At 35.4% G+C, this 18,028-nt stretch overlaps 1 protein-coding gene across 4 annotated transcripts; it reads left to right on the top strand.

Moving 5' to 3' along the window:
- The first annotated feature begins 202 nt into the window (after positions 1-202).
- On the top strand, positions 203-15,118 carry LOC110826203 (uncharacterized). Of its 4 annotated transcripts, none has more exons than XM_022056803.2 (8): positions 206-418; positions 673-1,060; positions 2,095-2,188; positions 3,148-3,266; positions 3,356-3,439; positions 3,834-3,929; positions 4,010-4,067; positions 14,738-15,118. In XM_022056803.2, the coding sequence occupies exons 2-7, from the start codon at positions 755-757 to the stop codon at positions 4,058-4,060; spliced, it is 750 nt and encodes a 249-aa protein (XP_021912495.1). In that variant the 5' UTR covers positions 206-418; positions 673-754; the 3' UTR covers positions 4,061-4,067; positions 14,738-15,118. The 4 variants fall into 4 exon arrangements, with proteins under 4 accessions (XP_088063204.1, XP_021912495.1, XP_088063203.1 ...); XM_088207077.1 differs by lacking the exon at positions 14,738-15,118 and adding an exon at positions 5,041-5,838; XM_022056802.2 differs by having other exon boundaries at positions 207-418; positions 14,762-15,118.
- Positions 15,119-18,028: the final 2,910 nt, after the last annotated feature.

Below are 18,028 nucleotides of genomic sequence, written 5' to 3'. Positions count from 1 at the left end.
TGAATAATTACTATGACATCCATGATAAGTAAAATTCTTGAGTAAAAATTAATACTCATAACAGGACAGGTTGAGAAGGATGAATTAACAAAATGCATAAAAGAAATAAGATTTATGAGAATTATTATTGGGCCTATTCGTCCATGGACTTCAGGAATCCCACTGAACTTTTACCCGAATTACAATGCACCGATTGTGACAAAACTTCCTCCAACTTGTGTTTTCTGAAACTTTACAACTTGGTTTCTTTTTTCTTTTCTTTTTTTTTTTTTTTCCAAACAATGGCGATCGTGATCGATTTAAAGATACCGGCGACGGTTTTTCAAGTTTGGATCCGCTTCAGGCCGTAATTTCCTCTGCTCCACCTACCAACGATTACCATCAAAATCAGCCCTCAGCTACTCTCTTTAATGAATCGGTATTCTATGACTGTACCTCATTTTTTGAATTCCTTCCAGCTTTACTGACTCTTATACTTGGACCATTTTCTCAAAATTGCTGAATTGCGATAGAGAATGTTGTTTTCTTGCTTGTATTTTCCCTCTTAATATTTATTTATTTTTTTTGTTAATGACTTCTTTTTTCCCCTTTTTCCTTATTGTAACGCTTTGTCAGTGTCAATGAAGGTTCCAGCTTTAACCTCATGAATGCTAATTGTGTTTCTTTTATCAGCTTGAACAGAGAGGCCACTTAGATTAATTGCTGAAAGATTCAGTTGCTGCGCCAGACTGTGAATTCGTACCACTGGAATCAGATGGGATCTAGAGATGAGGTCGTGGAAATTGATAGCTTGGAGAGAGGTTTGTTATCGTCTGGTGCTTCTCAAGAAGAGAACGGAACCGAAAACGAGGCAGTTCTTTACGCGGCATCTTTTCAGGATATGGAAGAAAATTTTGTCAAGTATCAAACAGCTCAATGGGTTTTATACTCGCTGCTTCTAATGCTGGCTTGGGGAATTGGGTTGTTCATGTTGTTATATCTGCCAGTGCGGAGATATATACTCCGCAAAGACATTCGTTCAAGGAAGCTCTATCTTACTCAACATGCCATTGTCTATAAAGTAAATCAGCAATCTCCTCTTCAAATTTTATCTGCTTTTTTATGATTGTTTCATCAATTGCTTTTACTATATAAATATGCGTACTTATATGTGCCTTGTTATTTATGGTTGTCTGCATTTCTTAACCATTTTAATGCTATTTTCTGAAGTAACTAAAACTTTCAAGGTTTTGTTTTTGAGAAGAGGGAGAGAAGGGGAGGCGGGGAATGGAATGGGGTTCTCTAGGCAAATAATTAGTTGGGGAGAGTGGATGAGCTGAGTAACTTATTAGGATAGCCTGAGTCTGAGTTAGGTATATGAAAACATTTGTAGCTTTCATCTCTATCCTTGTATAAATGTGTCTATATACAAATATTTGAGTGTATATGATGTAAGCATCTATGTTTATAGGGAAATTTATGTATGCATTAATTTGTATATATATGTATATATGCATGTAACTATGTATTTGTGCATATATGCATTATGTATCACTTTGTATGTATGTCTTTATGTATGTATGTCTATATGTATATCTTATCCATCTGTATAAACAGAAACTGTAAAATTATAAGTATATTATGTATGCATGTGTATATATATCACAATATAAACATAAATATAAAACAAATTTCTAGAAAATGCTGCAAATAAATTTTTTTATTTCCAAAATAATATTTTATTTCTAAAAATATTTTAGATTCAACTAGCACAGGTGTTTGTTCTACTATTTTTTGTTTTTATGTACATATGTGCTTTCTTACATACATATGTAAATAGAAGATGAAAATTAAAAGAAATATATTTTTCATTAACTGGATGGAACCTAATTTACCTTGGTTCTATTTTTCACCTCTTCCTCCCCCCCCCCTCCAATATCTATCTGAAAAGGGTTACCATCTTGTTGTTGGTCTAACAAATTGCAAATTACTAGACTATTACAGCTGATGTTATATTCCCTTTAGCAATGGAACATTGTAAGATTACGCTTTTGATGTTGTATTGGGTTTATATAAGGTGACTGTATTTGTTAATACTTTGTTACTTTAGCTCAGGTCACCAGGCCAGTGCCATTTCCTTGTTTTGGGGTATTAAAAAAAGAGAAGCACATTGTGTTGCCCTCTGTTGCTGATGTTGTAATTGAACAAGGTAAAGCTTTACTACTCTCTCACATCCTCCCACCCCTTTTTCTCCCCATTTTCATTTGCCAATAGTGCAAAACTTTGTGAGGAGAATTCATGAGCAGTGTTATGGGCCAAAATAAAGCAGATATTAATAATATACTTAGCAGCTGAGAGTCTCTCCATTCGAAGAGTTGAATTTATGAGATTTACAGTGGCAGCAAGAGAAAGAAATACTAGATAGCGTCATACTGGTGGATATCATCTTACATTAATTTGTTTTTCTTTATCTGTTGAATTGTTACTTTTCTTATATGTTGGATTTGATTACTTCCGTTATGAGAAGTTACCTACTTTCAGGCTAAATTTGCGGCTCATATCGTATTCCAAAAAAATGTATAGTTATAGGCAGTTCCATAAGGAAAATTTAAGCAACACTGTCTTAACCCTTATCTCTTTGCCAAAAAGATCATTAGGTTCTTTCTTACCAAGTTGTCAACCTATTGATTATAGGTGATAAAGGAAGGGATTTGAGGTAACGCTAAAAGCTTAGGTTGTGCTTTTCCAGTCAGCAAACCCATAAGTAGATGCTATTTTTGGAACCATAATATATATATTACTTCAAGTTTCTTTGTCATCGATATGGAATAGTGTTGATGCAGATCCTCTTGGGATTTTGCAAACTAATAAGTTGTCTGTAATGATTTTATGTAAGTAAATTTAGGATGACTGAAACATCATGGAAGGCATTCTGCATCTTCTGGTCTGAAGTTGTCAGAGACTTTAATTGATTTCCAGTAAAATAAGAGATATAAGTATTGAAGGCATGAACCTTCTCCAGTCACATACTAGCTCTTCTTCTTTGAAAATCTTCAGTAATTGGTGAAAGGGTTTGGTCTTGAACACTGATTTAGAATTGATGCTTGAGTGTTTATTCTTAGGTTGTGTTGTTACTCAGCATGCAATGTTTGAAAACCTTGTCTTTAGGATATTTGCAGTCTCTTTTTGGTGTCTACTCTCTGAGGATTGAGAATCTTGGTGTAAGAAAGCGACCAAGTGATGATGTCCTAATCCAAGGCGTCACAGATCCAAGTGCTTTCAGGAAGGTAGATCTCATTGCCAAGAGGCATTTGTCATTTCTATAAATTGCATAAAGAAAGATGTCCAACTTTTGCAAAACCTATATTCAATTTAGGCTGTTGTAACACAACTTTCAAGTATGAGGACCGAAGCTTTCTCTAGGCAAATTTCCACAATTCAGGAATCTCCAAATTTGAGGGTGAGTCAATCACCAGCTGCCTGGGTGTATGTCAGCTTTTTTTTTTATTTGTCCTGTCTTGCATCTGAATCAATCTGTTACTTGATGAATCCAACCAATTTATACGAAGGATCTGTGGCTAAGTTACATATGTTATCATTTTCATGATTCTCTTCTCAAGTGTTTTCAGTTTCTTTTTAAATTTTTTTTTTTTTAACAAGGCATATAAGCATTTATTCATGGAGCCCAGTGATATATTCTCATGGATTATATATTTTTTTTCAAACCATCATGTGATTAATATTAAGTTTTGCATGTAATGGATCTTCTCTCTTTCTTAAGGTTCCTGCTTTCTTTTTTTTAATCATCCCCTATTTGGATTTAAGAATTTCATCTCTTTCTTGTCTTCATGCAGATGTCTCCGTCAAAATCTACGAGGCATGATTGTCTTGGTCATTCAGGGGATCTATTGCTGCTACAAAAGCTAGAAGAGGTTGGAAGTTCTGTGAAGGTAATGCTGTTTAGATATTCCGCTTTTGTTTGTTCTTTGGGTTTCTTTAATCAATAGATGTCTACCTCTTGTTTATGCAGAAAGTCCAGACTTTAATTGAGGAACAAATTTGTCAGACATCAGAATCCTAAATCTGAGGTATGTGGACGAACTAATTGGTGAAATGCTGATTTCATTTATGGTGTCTTCCTTCTTTAGTATTTCTTTTTCTGGCAACTGAGAATAATCTTGAATGTCCGAGCATTGCAGTGTCATTTCAAAATGCTTCACTGCATGGAATATCCTAATTTTCAATTCCCCCTGCCCCCTCTTTTTTCTCTTCTTCTTTTTCTGGCTAATTAGAAGTCTTTAGTGTCTCAGTTAATAGTTAGGCAGTTCACTATTGTCATGCCTTACATTACATTGAACGAAATGTTTCTGTATCCATCTGACCTGTGTTTGAAATAAAAACAAAGCATATTCACTGCCCTAGGTCTTGCTGTTGATGCTTAATGTATAAACAACAGTTAAGCTGGAAATTGAGCATGCCTGACAGCTTTAGCAAACTGAAGTTCATAAACCGGGGCTAGCTCCTTGGATTGAACAGTGGCTAAGGTAATGTTTGACAGAAGCAATCATCTTAAGCCCTTCAGCTTCCTTTCCTTCTTCCCCTTTCTAAACTAGGCGACCTGAGGAATGAAGGCTGATGATAAAGCTGTTTGATTGATTTGGACCCAGGACTGAAGTTCAGCAGTACTTTGCCTCAAACTGGATGTCATTTGACTAGTGCCCTATGGAACAATCCTACATAGCAATCATATAAATTAGCTAATTCTGAACTTTCCAAAAACTTGCCCTATGGAACCATTCTACATAGGAATCGTATGAATTAGCTAATGCTGAACTTTCCCCAAAGCTTTCCAGATTTGTTTGTAAGCCTGCTAGGGACATTTTGATATTATTATTCTGCTCTGCAGTTAGAGTTTATTTTCAATTAAAAAAGAAAAAAAGATCTCCATAATGCTTTCAGTGAGTAAGAAATTGCTAAACCGTAAAATCTATATACCACAATCTCGTTCAAGTCTGTGATGTTTAGTCGAATACAGCTAATTTATTATATTTTTTTTTTCAGAAAATTACTTAAATTTCGCGACTGAATCCTTATAAATACCGAAGGTTTTCTTTACACTATATGGAAGTTGCATTATTTTTCTCAACATGGTAGCAAAGCTTGGTTGGTGTAAGAAAAAAAAATTTGGACTCCGGTTGCTGCAAAACTATAGGAGAGAAAATTTAGCTACCACCTCTGTAGCTTTTTTCTAGCACATCAGTCCAGGTAGTGTCATCAGCATCCAAAGAGCTTTCTGATAATGGTCCTGTCACCATTCAACTTTTTATAAGTTGCCAGTCACCTGCGCATGAAGCTCTGGTTTGATCTGATTTCTTTACAGTGATTGATTCTGGCCCCATTTTGATAATCATTAGGTATTTTAGCAAATTATATGGAGAATACCTTCACAATATTTATGGTTGAGGGAGGTTTCTGGTGATCTCATTTTGATGACTTTTGGTCATATCAGTGTCATTGAACTGGTCTTCTGTATACTCTTTTTGGATAGCAGCAGGGATTCGAAGATACTTTCATTACGTCAAGCACTGACATTCTCAAATAACTACCCGGCGTTTGAATGGAAATAGCTACGTGCAATGGGCTAAATCAATTGTGCCTTGATTGTTTGAGGGCATGGGGTGGCAGTGGGGGAGGACATAGTCATTGTGGAAAAGATGGTCTTACACATGATAATTGTTATGATTGGTTGGTATACCACCTCGAATTAAGTGTGCATGTTCAATTAAAAAATTTTGAAAAAAAAACTGAGCCAACCATGATAACTAATTGAAACCACTGAACTATTTGTATTAACCAAAACGAACCGTTGGTTCAGTTATCGACCAAATTATATGAATGTTATATACATTATAATAATATATTATAAATATTTCATAATTTATATTATATAAATATTATATACTGTAATGTTATTAAAAAAATTAATTCGATTAAATCCATTGGTTCGGCTCCATAAATTTGGAACTGATAACCAGTATTTACAATTTTAATTGAAAACTGAACCAAACTGGTTTAGCAGACTAACTGAACTGATTTGCCTAAATTGGTTCTATTTGATTTTTGCACACCTCTACCACCTCAAGGCTTGACTTCCACGGTGAGTGAAACTAATATTATACTGGTTTCTAAGAATGAGTTCTCCAAATTCCTTCAGTATTAGGTGTCACAACAAGCTTCCACTTTTGTTGCTCTCTTGCTCAACATACTGCTTGCCTCTCTTTTATTCCTACCTCGTGCGTCATAGGTTATGCTGCCATAAACTGTATATATCTGGTAAATGCAGTTCTTTTGTTCATTGTCAAGTAATTCTATCATCCCTTACAGTTACTTCAGCAAATTGTTATTTCAAAAAAAAAAAAAAAAAACAGTTACTTAAGCAAATGAGAGTTGAGTTCCTATTAGTGGTGTAGGACTTATATGCCCTCCATTATCTCTTACCTTATCCTCTGGGTTTTACATTTCCAATTCTTTGTTTGATTTGGTTGGTTACTCTTGTTAACAAAGTACCTAAATTGCTGATGCAGAATCTAAGATCAATCAATAAAAATCCCAACATACAACTTAACATCAAAACTTAATCCCTAAACAAATCCTCCTACTTAACTCATAATCAATATGTGATTACATATTAAGGTAATTGGGGAAAAAAATAAGAATTGATATAACGTCACGAGATTATCTCAATTAGTAGAACTAGTTCTCCATTTAACAAGATGGTTGAAGAACACTCTCAAAGAGCACTCACAATAGCCCAAAGCTAAAGTTTGAAAAAAAAAATTGAAATTTTATTGATTTGACTTGATGTATTGACAACCTAGGTAATAAGGCCTTTATATAAACATAAATTTCAATAATCCGAGTAGAAATTGAAAACTAAATCCGAAGAAAACTCTAAATACAATCTTATGTAGGATTATAATTAAAAATTAATTTAAAGACTCATAAACAAAAATAGATTAAATCTCTTCTCTCTTGAATAGTGTAGGATTCCTTTGGGGGTTGTGCTTGCCTTTTTCTTGATCAGATTGGGACTTTATTATTTAACGAATTTTTGATGTAGACTTGGTGTTGAATATGAATAAAATTCCAGTCATGTTTGAGTAGAAAAACAACTCTTTTTTCTTGTGGGAATTAGCCATGAAGGGGAATCTTTATCCCTTTGAACTTTCACACTTCAAACATCATTTCAACTCCTTTAAAAATATTAATTTATGAAGAGGAAACAGATTAGAACTCTTGCAAGATCGACTTCAAATTACTTGAGGAAACTTAGATACAAATACTACTTGAAGTAGGACTATAAAACCGATTTCTAACATGAGATGAAGACAAGTGTAATCATGGCCAAGACTTGTAATAATAGGATTTTTCCTTTCTTATCTTGATAAGAACTCTAAATTGATGAATGCTCTTGGTTTTGATGATGTAAATCTCTTGAAACCCGACCATGCTTGATATGATAAGGATTCTTGAATTCTTAAGAGATTTACTTGAAGTTGAAAACCATTTATGAGGAGAGTTATGAATAATCAATGTCCAAAATCTTTAGAACTCTTATTATTCATATGATCAATGTGCCTTAGAAGAGATAAGTGTCCAGTTATAACTCTCCCAAAAAGAGTAGATAACTCTATCATGTGAAATACTTGAGACTCCATGATTCGAAGGATCTTTTTGGCTGTTTACTCGTAATTATCTTGGTCATGGGATTTTAGTATGAGTTTGTGCCCCCTTTTTTGCTCGTATCAATTATCATTGGCCTTTACGCCAATTAGAGAAAAAAATTACTTTTTGGCTATTTACTTGTAATTATCTTGGTCATGGGATCTTAGTCTGAGTTTGACCCCCTCCTCCCCACCCCTCCTCTTTTTGCTTGCATCAATTACCATTGGCCTTTACACCAATTGGAGAAAAGATTACTTTATTACGTCATGATTTAGAGGAAACCGTTTAGATTGAGCAACCTTCAGGATGCATTGCTCAGGTCAAATTGGTTATTTGATTGAAGAAGTCTTTGTACGGGTTAAATAGTCTCCTAGAGCTTGGTTTGGAAAGTTCAGTTAGATTGTTATAGAGTTTGATTTTTACCATGCTAGAGCTGAACATTCTGTTTTCTGTCATCACTCTATAACTAGAAATTTGTCACTCACTGTGTATGCTGATAATATTATTATCATAGGTAATGGTAGTAAAGGAATTCAAAGGGTGAAACTTCTCATTTTGGTTTCAGACTAAATATCTGGAGCCCTTGCACTATCTTTTGGGTATTGAGGTAGCCATATAAAAATTAAAAATTTGTTTATTGCAAAGAAGGTATGTTCTTGAGCATTTAAATGAGACAGGAATATTAGTATTTAAACTAGTTGATTTTTCTATTTTATCTTGATACTAATCTGGCTATAAATGGAGGTGAACTACTGGAGAATATTGGTGTTGGAGGTTTGTTGCAAAAATGAGTCAGTATCAAGTAACCCATAGTTTACTATAGGAGGAAGGGTAAAAAGGGAGAAACACATGCAGAAGACCAAAAGAGTCACTATGAGACATTAGGTTTATGGTTTGACAACATTAAATCCTAAATCAGAAGAGATCCCACAATCGCCATTGCCAAATCGGGAAGAGGTCATCACCGCATCGAATTCGGACAATCCTACCCACTTCGCCGATCATCTCTATCATACCATCTATAAATAATATATTCTCCTATACAATGTAATCATTGATTCGATAATAAATTATCCTTTCAATCTTCTTCTCCTCTGTCGACTCTTCTTTCTCTCCCTTTTTTTCTTCTTCTTCAATCCCAAATTAGTACCATGATCAAGGTATCTGACAAGTTGGTATGAGAGTAGGAGCTGGCCTAATTCTTTGCTGGAGTCGCCATCCACACTTGGTTGAAAGGGAAGGCAATAGCGACGGACGCCGAGAAACCCGATATCACTGAACTCTTAGTGAAAGAGGTAGATAAGAAGTTTACCTCTTTCATGGAAGACGTCTATGAGATGAATAGAGGAAACCATCAGTGGCTCAACACCATTCTAAATTGGTTATGCGAAATGACAGCAGAAGAATGGCTGAAGTCGCCATCAAAAACTTGTGAGGAGGGAGGTCTGCTTCCCCTCCCGAGCAGCGGATTGAGTAACATAAGGTTTCACCCGCCTTCTAAACTCGGTCGGTTAGAAGGGAACTGGTCTGGACCAGTTGAGGAATTGGACCGATTTGAACTGGCTCGAATTGGGTTTGAATGAAACCAACCCGACCGGAATATGACTGAAATGGACCGACCTGACCCAATTTTGGCACAATCAGATCAATCCGACCCGGGTTGACTAGATCGACCCAATCCGTCGCACTCATGAACCGATCTAGTTCAACCCGAGCAGTTTTGAATGGCTACTTTGACTTAACTAGACCAGCTGTTACTATACACCGAATCGGTTTTGTACAATTCTTTTCATTTCCTAGGGTGAAAATTCCTTTTTTTGAAGGAACCAACCCTCGTGGGAGATAAGAAGGTGCGAAAAATATTTTCTGGTTCATAACACGCCAGAAGAAAAAAAAGTTGAGGTAGCTTCTCTATTCTTGGGTGAGGTTGCAAATGTATCGAACCAACATATGGGATCGTTCTGGAGGGCCTTTATAGAAGAATTCAATAAATTTTCTCAGATAGGTATGATTCTAGAATATCAAGAACAATTTGAATACTTACGTTCTCTCATGAATGCAGATAATCCCACACTTTTAGAGAGATTCTTTATAGGCAAGTTTATCAATGGCCTCAAACTGGAACTCCAACCAATGATTAGGCTACTCAAACCGTGCGCACTTAATCAAGCTTTTGAGCAGACCTTACTGCAGGAATAGTCCATAATTGAAATGACAAGGAGCTTTTATTTCTGTGAGAAAGACATTTATCCACTCAGAATTTCTAAAGGCACAGCAAGTCAAAACTATGAGCATATGGGAAAAGAAACAAAGGCTAAGAGACCAACAACCTCCTGTTACAAATACGGAGACCGTTATTTTTTAGGACACCGATGCCAAAACAAAACCATGATGGCAATGGAAGAAGTCTTCAATCAAGGGGAACTGGCAACAGAGGAAGAAATAGTTGAAGAAGAGAATTTAACCACAAACCTGTCCATACAAGTCATAGAGGGTATCTCAGCGGGCAATACCCTAAAACTCAGAGGGACATTGTCCGGTCGTGATGTACTAGTACTGCTTGATAGTGGAAGCTCACATTCCTTCTTGGATGAGGAAGTGGCAAAAGGAATTAAAATTCAAGTGGTCAGCGATAAACCATTGACACTGATGGTAGTTAATGGGTAAAAGATCAGTGGTTTTAGGGGTTAGTCAACTTGGCGGATATGCTATGATTTTAGGGGTGGATTGGAGGAAACAGTTTAGCCTAATGATATTTGATTTTTTTCATGCCACTGTTGAATTTCATTATGGTGACTCGCACATAATTTAAAGGGGAGTGAAATCTCGGGTCAACTAAAGGAAACTTCTGCAAGAAAATAGGGCAAACAGAAAAACAAACTGAAAGGGGGTGCAATGTTCCTAATCATAGAGGTTAATCCAGAGGAAAGAATTACACCCATTCAGAACAAAGCACTGAATTCCTTGCTAGAACAATTCTAAGATGTCTTCGAGGAACCTAAAGGACTACCGCCACCTCGTGAGTTTGGTCATGCTATTCCCTTCATTCAGAAAGAGGCAACTGTCAACATTCGATCATACTGGTACTCTTTCTTTCAAAAAAATGAAATAGAAAAACAGGTGCATGAAATGTTACAGGATTCCATCATCTGACTCAATTGAAGTCCATTCTTGTCACCAGTTTTACTACTCAAAAAGAAGATGGAACCTAGAGATTCTTTGTGGACTATCGGGAACTTAATTCACTAACAATAAAATATAAATTCCCAATTGCTATCATCGATGACTTACTTGATGGATTGCCTGGTGCTTCCATCTTTTCGAAACTTGATATGAGAGCATGGTACCACTAGATTTGTGTTAAGGAAGAAGATATCCCAAAAATGGTCTTTCGGACTCATCACGGCCACTATGAATTCAGGGTAATGTTGTTTGGGCTAACCAATACTCCAACCACTTTTCAAGCCCTGACGAATCATGTCTTTAGAGAGTTTCTCTGGAAGTTTGTTCTCGTTTTCTTCGATGACATACTCAGTTATAGCTCTAACGAATAAGAACATTTATGTCAACTTGAACAGGTACTGCAGTTATTACGATAACACAGGTTATATACTAAAAGATCTAAATGTTTCTTCCTGCAGACTTAAGTAGAGTATCTGGGGCATGTCATTTCAAAGAATAAGGTTCAGAGCGATCCAAAAAAGATTGAGGCCATGGTTAACTGGTCAACCTCACAAACACTCAAGGCTCTTAAGGGGTTTTCGGGTCTCACAAGTTACTATTGCAAATTCATTCGACAATATTACACGATAGCCAAACCTCTTACAGACCTCTTAAAGAAAGCGACATTCCAGTGGAACCCTGAGGCTGAACAAGCTTTTCGACAATTAAAGAAAGCAAGGACTTCTAGTCGGTATTGCGACTTTCAAAGTTAGGAGATCCATTCACTATAGAAAAAAGTGCTAGTGATAAGGGGATGGGAGCAGTACCCACAGCCTTTATCCGCAAGGCACTAAGTCTGAGGAATCAATCTAAGTCAGTTTACGAGAAAGACTCATGGCAATCTTATATGCAGTCAATCAGGGGCGCCATTACTTAGGAGTTTCTTTCATCATTCGAACCGATCAGCGCAGTCTCAAATACATATTAGATTAAAGAGTAAAGTCCATGATCCAACAGAAAGGCATCCTGAAATTGTTAGCATTGAATTATTCCATACAATATAAACAAGGAATCACCAATACAATTACAGATGCTTTAACTTGAAGGGAATACTAGGAGAATTCTGCAGAGGTACTATACACCATTACTGCTGTCACCCTTGTTTGGATAAGTGAAGTGACTAAAAGGTATGAAAAGGACTCGGATATACAGCAGGTTATAGTGGAGCTCTTAATTTTCCCACAAGGCAAGCCTCCATTCCACTTATCTAATGGGATCCTTTGGTATAAAGGAAGGATAGTACTTGGCAATAACAAACGTCTTCGCATCAGATACTCCAACAATGTCATAACTCAGCCATAAGGGGTCACTCCAGGATCAAGACTACCTATGAAAGAGTCAAGCAACACTTCTATTGGAACGACATGAAAATGCTAGTTACTCAGTGGGTACAACAATGCAATACTTATCAGCATTGTAAAAATGAAAAGATAGCTCTTCCAGGACTCTTGCAACCGTTATTAATCCTTGACTAGGCTTGGACTCACATATCAATGGATTTCATCAAACAACTACCCAAATCCGACAACAAGGATGCAATTATGATGGTAGTAGACTGATTCACAAAGTATAAATGCTTTATCTCTCTAAAGCATCCCTTCTCAGCCCAAAAGGTCGCCAAACTTCTTATAGAAACCATCCATAAATTGTACGGAGTGCCATAGGTCATAGTGTCAGATTGGGATCCCTTATTCACAAGCCTTTTTTGGAAGGACTTAATGAGATCGGTGGGGACCTGCATACATTTCAGTACTGTTTATCATCCTCAGACAAATGGTCAAACTGAACAACTAAACTAATGTTTAGAGATGTACTTGAGATGCATGGCTTATGATCAATCAAAAACATGGGCGAAATGGTTATTTTCTGCTGAGTGGTGGTATAACACAACTTATCATGCAAGCCTCAAAATGACATATTTCCAAGCTCTCTATGCGTATGTGCCTCATTTTCTAGATATTGCTGAATTTGCCTAAGCATCTCTTGCAGTAGAAGAATTATTAGCAAAAAGAGAAGAAACCAACAAAAGAATCCAGCAACAAATTCTGAAGGCACAAGTCCGAACTAAGAAATATGCAGATAAACATCGCAGTGAGAGAAGCTTTAAAGAACAGGAACTGGGTATTACTCAAGTTGCAACCATATGAACAAAGTGCAACAAGACAAACCAAATGATCCAAGCTATCACCACGCTACTACGAGCCATTCCAAATAACACAAAAGGTTGGGTCAGTTGCTTACAAACTTCAGCTACCCCCTAACTCCAGAATCCATCCAGTATTATGTGTATGACAACTTAAAAATTACATTGAAAGTAGAGGCAAGGTAATCCAAGATTTACCTAATAATATAAGGGTAGACGAGTTTAGTGTCCAATCGAGGCAAGTGTTACAGCACTGAGTCATAATGCAAGGATTCGTGCCTATTAAACAAGGGCTAATACAATGAGAAGACACCGACACCGATGGATGCACCTGGGAAGATTATGAGTACCTTCAGCAACAATTTCCACAATTCAACCTTGAGGATAAGGTTGATGTTCGAGGGGGAGGATATTGTCAAAGAACCCATTGTTTACCACATGAGTAAGGAAAAACACATGTAGAAGGGCAAAAGAGTCATTCTAAGAAATTAAGGTTAGGGTTTGACCACATTAAACCCTGAATCAGAAGAGATCCTGCAATCAAAAGAGATCCCAAGATTGCTGTCGCCAAATTAGGAAGAGGTCATCGCCACATCGAATCCAGACAATTCCACCTGCTTCGCCAATCATCTCTGTCACGCCATCTATAAATAATGTATTCTCTTATGCAATGTAATCATTAGAAATTCAATAATAAATTATCCTTTCAATCTTCTTCTCCTTTGTTGACTCTCCTTTCTCTTGCTTTTCTTCTTCTTCTTCTTCAATATCAGATTACTACCATGACCAAGGTATCTGACAGTTACCTCATGTTGACTTATTGAAACATTTCATTTGACGCTAGTTTCATAAATAAATTTTTGGATTCTTCTCGGAACAGTCATTGGAGAGCCATTATTCGTATTTTCAGATATCTTAAAGGTGCACTTAGTCCTGGATTACCCTATAAGAATGATGAGCATGTTAATTGGGGCTGGCTATTTTTGCTTATACGTATTTTGAGTTATCTTAAAGGTGCACTTGGTCCTGGATTACCCTATAAGAATGATGAGCATGTTAATTGGGGCTGGCTATTTTTGCTTCTAGCTATCAAACTGTTACAGGTTACTGTGACTTTATGGGTGGTAGCCTGGTGCTTTGGAAGAGCAAGAAGCATACTGTAGGTACCAAATCTAGTATTGAGTCAAAATTTCAAAATATGGCTTATACTACCTGTGATTTGAGTTGATTCATCTATTTCACGAACTTAGTTTTCTAAATCGTAATCTATGGAGTTGCTATATGATTGCAAATTAGCAATCTATATTGCTTTAAATCCTGTATTCTACGAGAGAATTAAACATATTAAAGTTAATTGTAATTTATTAAATGTTTTACATAATGTGGTTCAGATGACTCATGTTAAGTTAGCAGACTAATGAACTGATATGTTCACAAAATCCTTACAAGGAACTTTCTATTCGTATAAAATTTAAGCCGTATGATATATACACTCTAGCTTGATGATGATTATTACAATACATAATATATTTCCTTAGTATAGGTCCTCCTTATGTAGGTCAGCGTTTTGTTCATAGTTTTTCCTTTTTTTGGTATAAGAGATCCTTATAGATACCTGTATGTGTTCTTTTTTCTAATTTATTGTAAATTAACAATTTTTTATGGCAGTTTTGATACGGAGTTTTGATGCAGGAGGAGTATGTGTACAGCCTTGAAACCATTTATTTAGATTTAGCAATTGTCAGCTAGCGCATGTGTTTTCTCCTGGTTGCCATTCTAGGAGTTGCGTCTGTCCTCAGTCCAATCATGCAATGCTGGACTACAGTAATCTGTTGTTTAACCATTATCAACTTGGTTATGTTTCTAATTGTCCGTCTCAGTCCTCATAATTTTGGTTGTTTTTGTTTTCCTTGTAGACCAGTTTGGTGACTGCGTTTGTATTTTCAGATTGATGAATCTTATGTTTGTTTATGTATAAACATATGTAATTCAGTATTTTTCCATTTTGTTGCCAAGGAAAAGAATCAGAGGAGCTAAATCCTTAAATGATTTCCATAATTGTCTATAGATATGGGGATTCACTTGCATAAAAGAGGGAATGTGATCTCTTGGTTTTAATCTCTTTGAATAATGTGGAGTTTGTCTTATAACTTCCTCTCAGTTCCAATTAACTAAATCTCCCCTTGTAAGTCTCTCTCTCTCAACCCTCCACTTGATTAACAAAAGCTGAATTTTCCATCTCTGAATATTTTAGCCCTGTCACTAATAATCCTGGATTCAATAAAAGCCAAAAAAAAAAAAAAAAAAAAAAACTAGGTCATTCCCCTTGATTATGGTTGTTAATAAGCCAGGAGTAGAAATTTTAAAATTCAGGATTTTTTTTTTTAAATTTTTTCATCCGGTCAGGAAATAAAACAATGGGATTATATTACATAGTTATTATATTATATCATTTTAAAAAATACTATGTAATATACTGACTTGATTTTTGAATGGAATTGACACAATGACTAGTACTAGTTATCCCGCAGCAGCAGTATTAGTAGGTACAATATGAAGAGGAAGTGGTTAGGTGTCAGTATAAAATGATGAATGTTGTTTGGCACGAATGGTTTTAGAGGTTGAGATTTGGCTTACTACTTCATTGACTTATACCACCTCACCTCTCCATATATTTGATAATTTCTAGTGTGGGTATCTTACGACAATTCTTCATGCCCACGTCACCCCTCCGATTCTCATCTCACTTAACTTCAAGTTAAATTTTTTTAATTAATTCCATGAATTCTTTCATTTATTTAATTAATGCAAACAAACAAGCTCACGCAATTGACAAAGACAAAATTGGTGCATTGTGGTTTGTTTTAGGAAACAATGAGCTTACGCAATTGACAGTGGCAGAGTTGGTGCCTTGTGCATGATGGGTTTTTGCTAAATTCCATTAAGACTGTTTAAGCTTCCTCCTCTTCATGTGTATTATGTGATTAGTTACTTTTAGTAATCTGTGATTTAGATACTTTTGTCATCATCCATGGCAGGAATAAGTTATTTTCATGAAACCAAACACCCCCCATATTCCTTGGTACTTTCTATTTTTTTTTTTTAACAAAAAACAAAAAAAAAATTAGTGAGCAATCACATAATAATTCTCCTTCATTTTGAGTTAAATATTGTAAACTAATGTTTGTTTATGCGGCACTTGGATATCATAATCACATTCTTTTTTCACACAACAGAACTAAGGACCCACAGTTTTTTATTTAATTGGTGACTGGTAAATATTTTAATTAATATAAATAAATATGTTGATATATATATATATATACACACACACACACACATACACACATACACACATACACATATATGTATATTCCTGAGATTGGATCATGTGATTGAATCATTGGAATAACTTGAATTAATATCAAAATTATTCTTTTATATTACTGCCTTTTGCTCATTTTTAATATAAAATTTTGGATTGAAGTTAGATACTCTTTAGGAAGGTTGGTTGGTGCACAGATTGAATGGTTAGGTTACAAGAAAATGAAGTGTTGATCCAAAAGAGTTTTTCCAAAAAGCTCTCTCAAAAATTAATTTTAAATTAGACTGGTTTTCTGTATAATAATACTTCAACTTTATCACGATAAACTACTAAGTTTTCTTTTATTAATAAGAAAAAGATATTATCAAGTGATTAAAAAAAAAAAAAAAGTTAATATTGCACCAACTATATTTATGTAGAATTAAAAGAGACTTGACTTTGACTTCTATAACAATTTATGTTGAAGGCTAAAACTGAACAGAAATTAAAAATTAAAACAACAAGAATATAATTTATATTAGTTTCTTCAATTTTTAAAAAAGAAAAAAAAATGAGTGAAATATACCAAAAAGAACAATCACGCTGTTAATTTGTCCAGAAAGTATTACAATCGTCTAAGTACAGATGAATTTTAAGATTATTAGGAGGTTGGGTCAATTTTGTAAGACAATAAGATATGTCACGGACAAAAATTTTTGAATGATCGATATATATATATTTCCGTGAATATGTGAGATTTGGATATCTCACTCTAGATGAAAAAGTAATTTAAGGTCATTAGATTTGCTCGAGTCTGCGTTCGAGGACCAACATGGTTCAAGAGGGCCTACTTGAGGTATAAGGAATCGACCTTAATGATAAGTTTGTAAATTCCAATGTTTCGAGTCAATTTGAAAACTTAATCATATCATGGAGATTAACTTGGAAAACTATATGAATATTAATATTTTTACATAAAATCATTAACTTAATGTGTAATACCCAGGCTCAAAATTTGACACGAGATTAATTTTAAAAAATAAAAAAATAAAAAATAAAATAAAATAATAATAATAAATATATAAAAATATAATTTTTAAATTTTTAAGTTTTTATTTAATGTAAAATTAGGAAAAAAAAATAGGTGGAGATGAAATTAAAAATAATTTTGAAAAAAATGGGTAAAATTTTGGATTTGGGAGGTATTTTTGAAAGAAAAATCAAAACCTGTGGGTCAAAATGCAATTAAAAAAAATTACACCATGTAGGACCGCCCAGTTAGCAGTTCCGACGAACCGGAGCGCACCGTGTGGTAAGGCAAGCCGACTCGGTGCCACGCGGGAGGCCATGCTGGGAATCCGTGTGCTCGCGATTGGATGGTCTGGATGTGTTCCTGTGCACGTGGACGGTCCGGATTCGTTCCCTCCTCGGGCACAATCGAACGGTTACGATTAAACGCGATAAACGGTCAAAATTCGTTTCTTCTTTAAATGTAATTGTACGGTCCAGATCAAATCGCGATAAACGGTCACATTCATTTTCTCTTTAAATGCGATCGGACGGTCGACATCAAGTACGATAAACGGTCTAGATTTAAGAGAGACGGGTATAAATATCTCACTTCACACTGAATCCAAACCCTAACCGCCAGTCCC

Source organism: Carica papaya, chromosome 7 (assembly GCF_054855325.1).
Source record: "Carica papaya isolate Zhongbai chromosome 7, ASM5485532v1, whole genome shotgun sequence".
Lineage (NCBI taxonomy): Eukaryota > Viridiplantae > Streptophyta > Magnoliopsida > Brassicales > Caricaceae > Carica > Carica papaya.
Note: the sequence above shows the minus strand (reverse complement) of the source record. Positions and strands in the feature narration are given on the sequence as shown.

Excerpts from the sequence above, each read along its gene's own strand:
- LOC110826203 (XM_022056803.2), top strand. The coding sequence starts at position 755 with ATGGGATCTAGAGATGAGGTCGTGGAAATTGATAGCTTGGAGAGAGGT. Across the intron at positions 2,189-3,147 it reads TGATGTTGTAATTGAACAAG|GATATTTGCAGTCTCTTTTT; the intron begins GTAAAGCTTTAC and ends CCTTGTCTTTAG. Across the intron at positions 3,267-3,355 it reads ATCCAAGTGCTTTCAGGAAG|GCTGTTGTAACACAACTTTC; the intron begins GTAGATCTCATT and ends TATTCAATTTAG.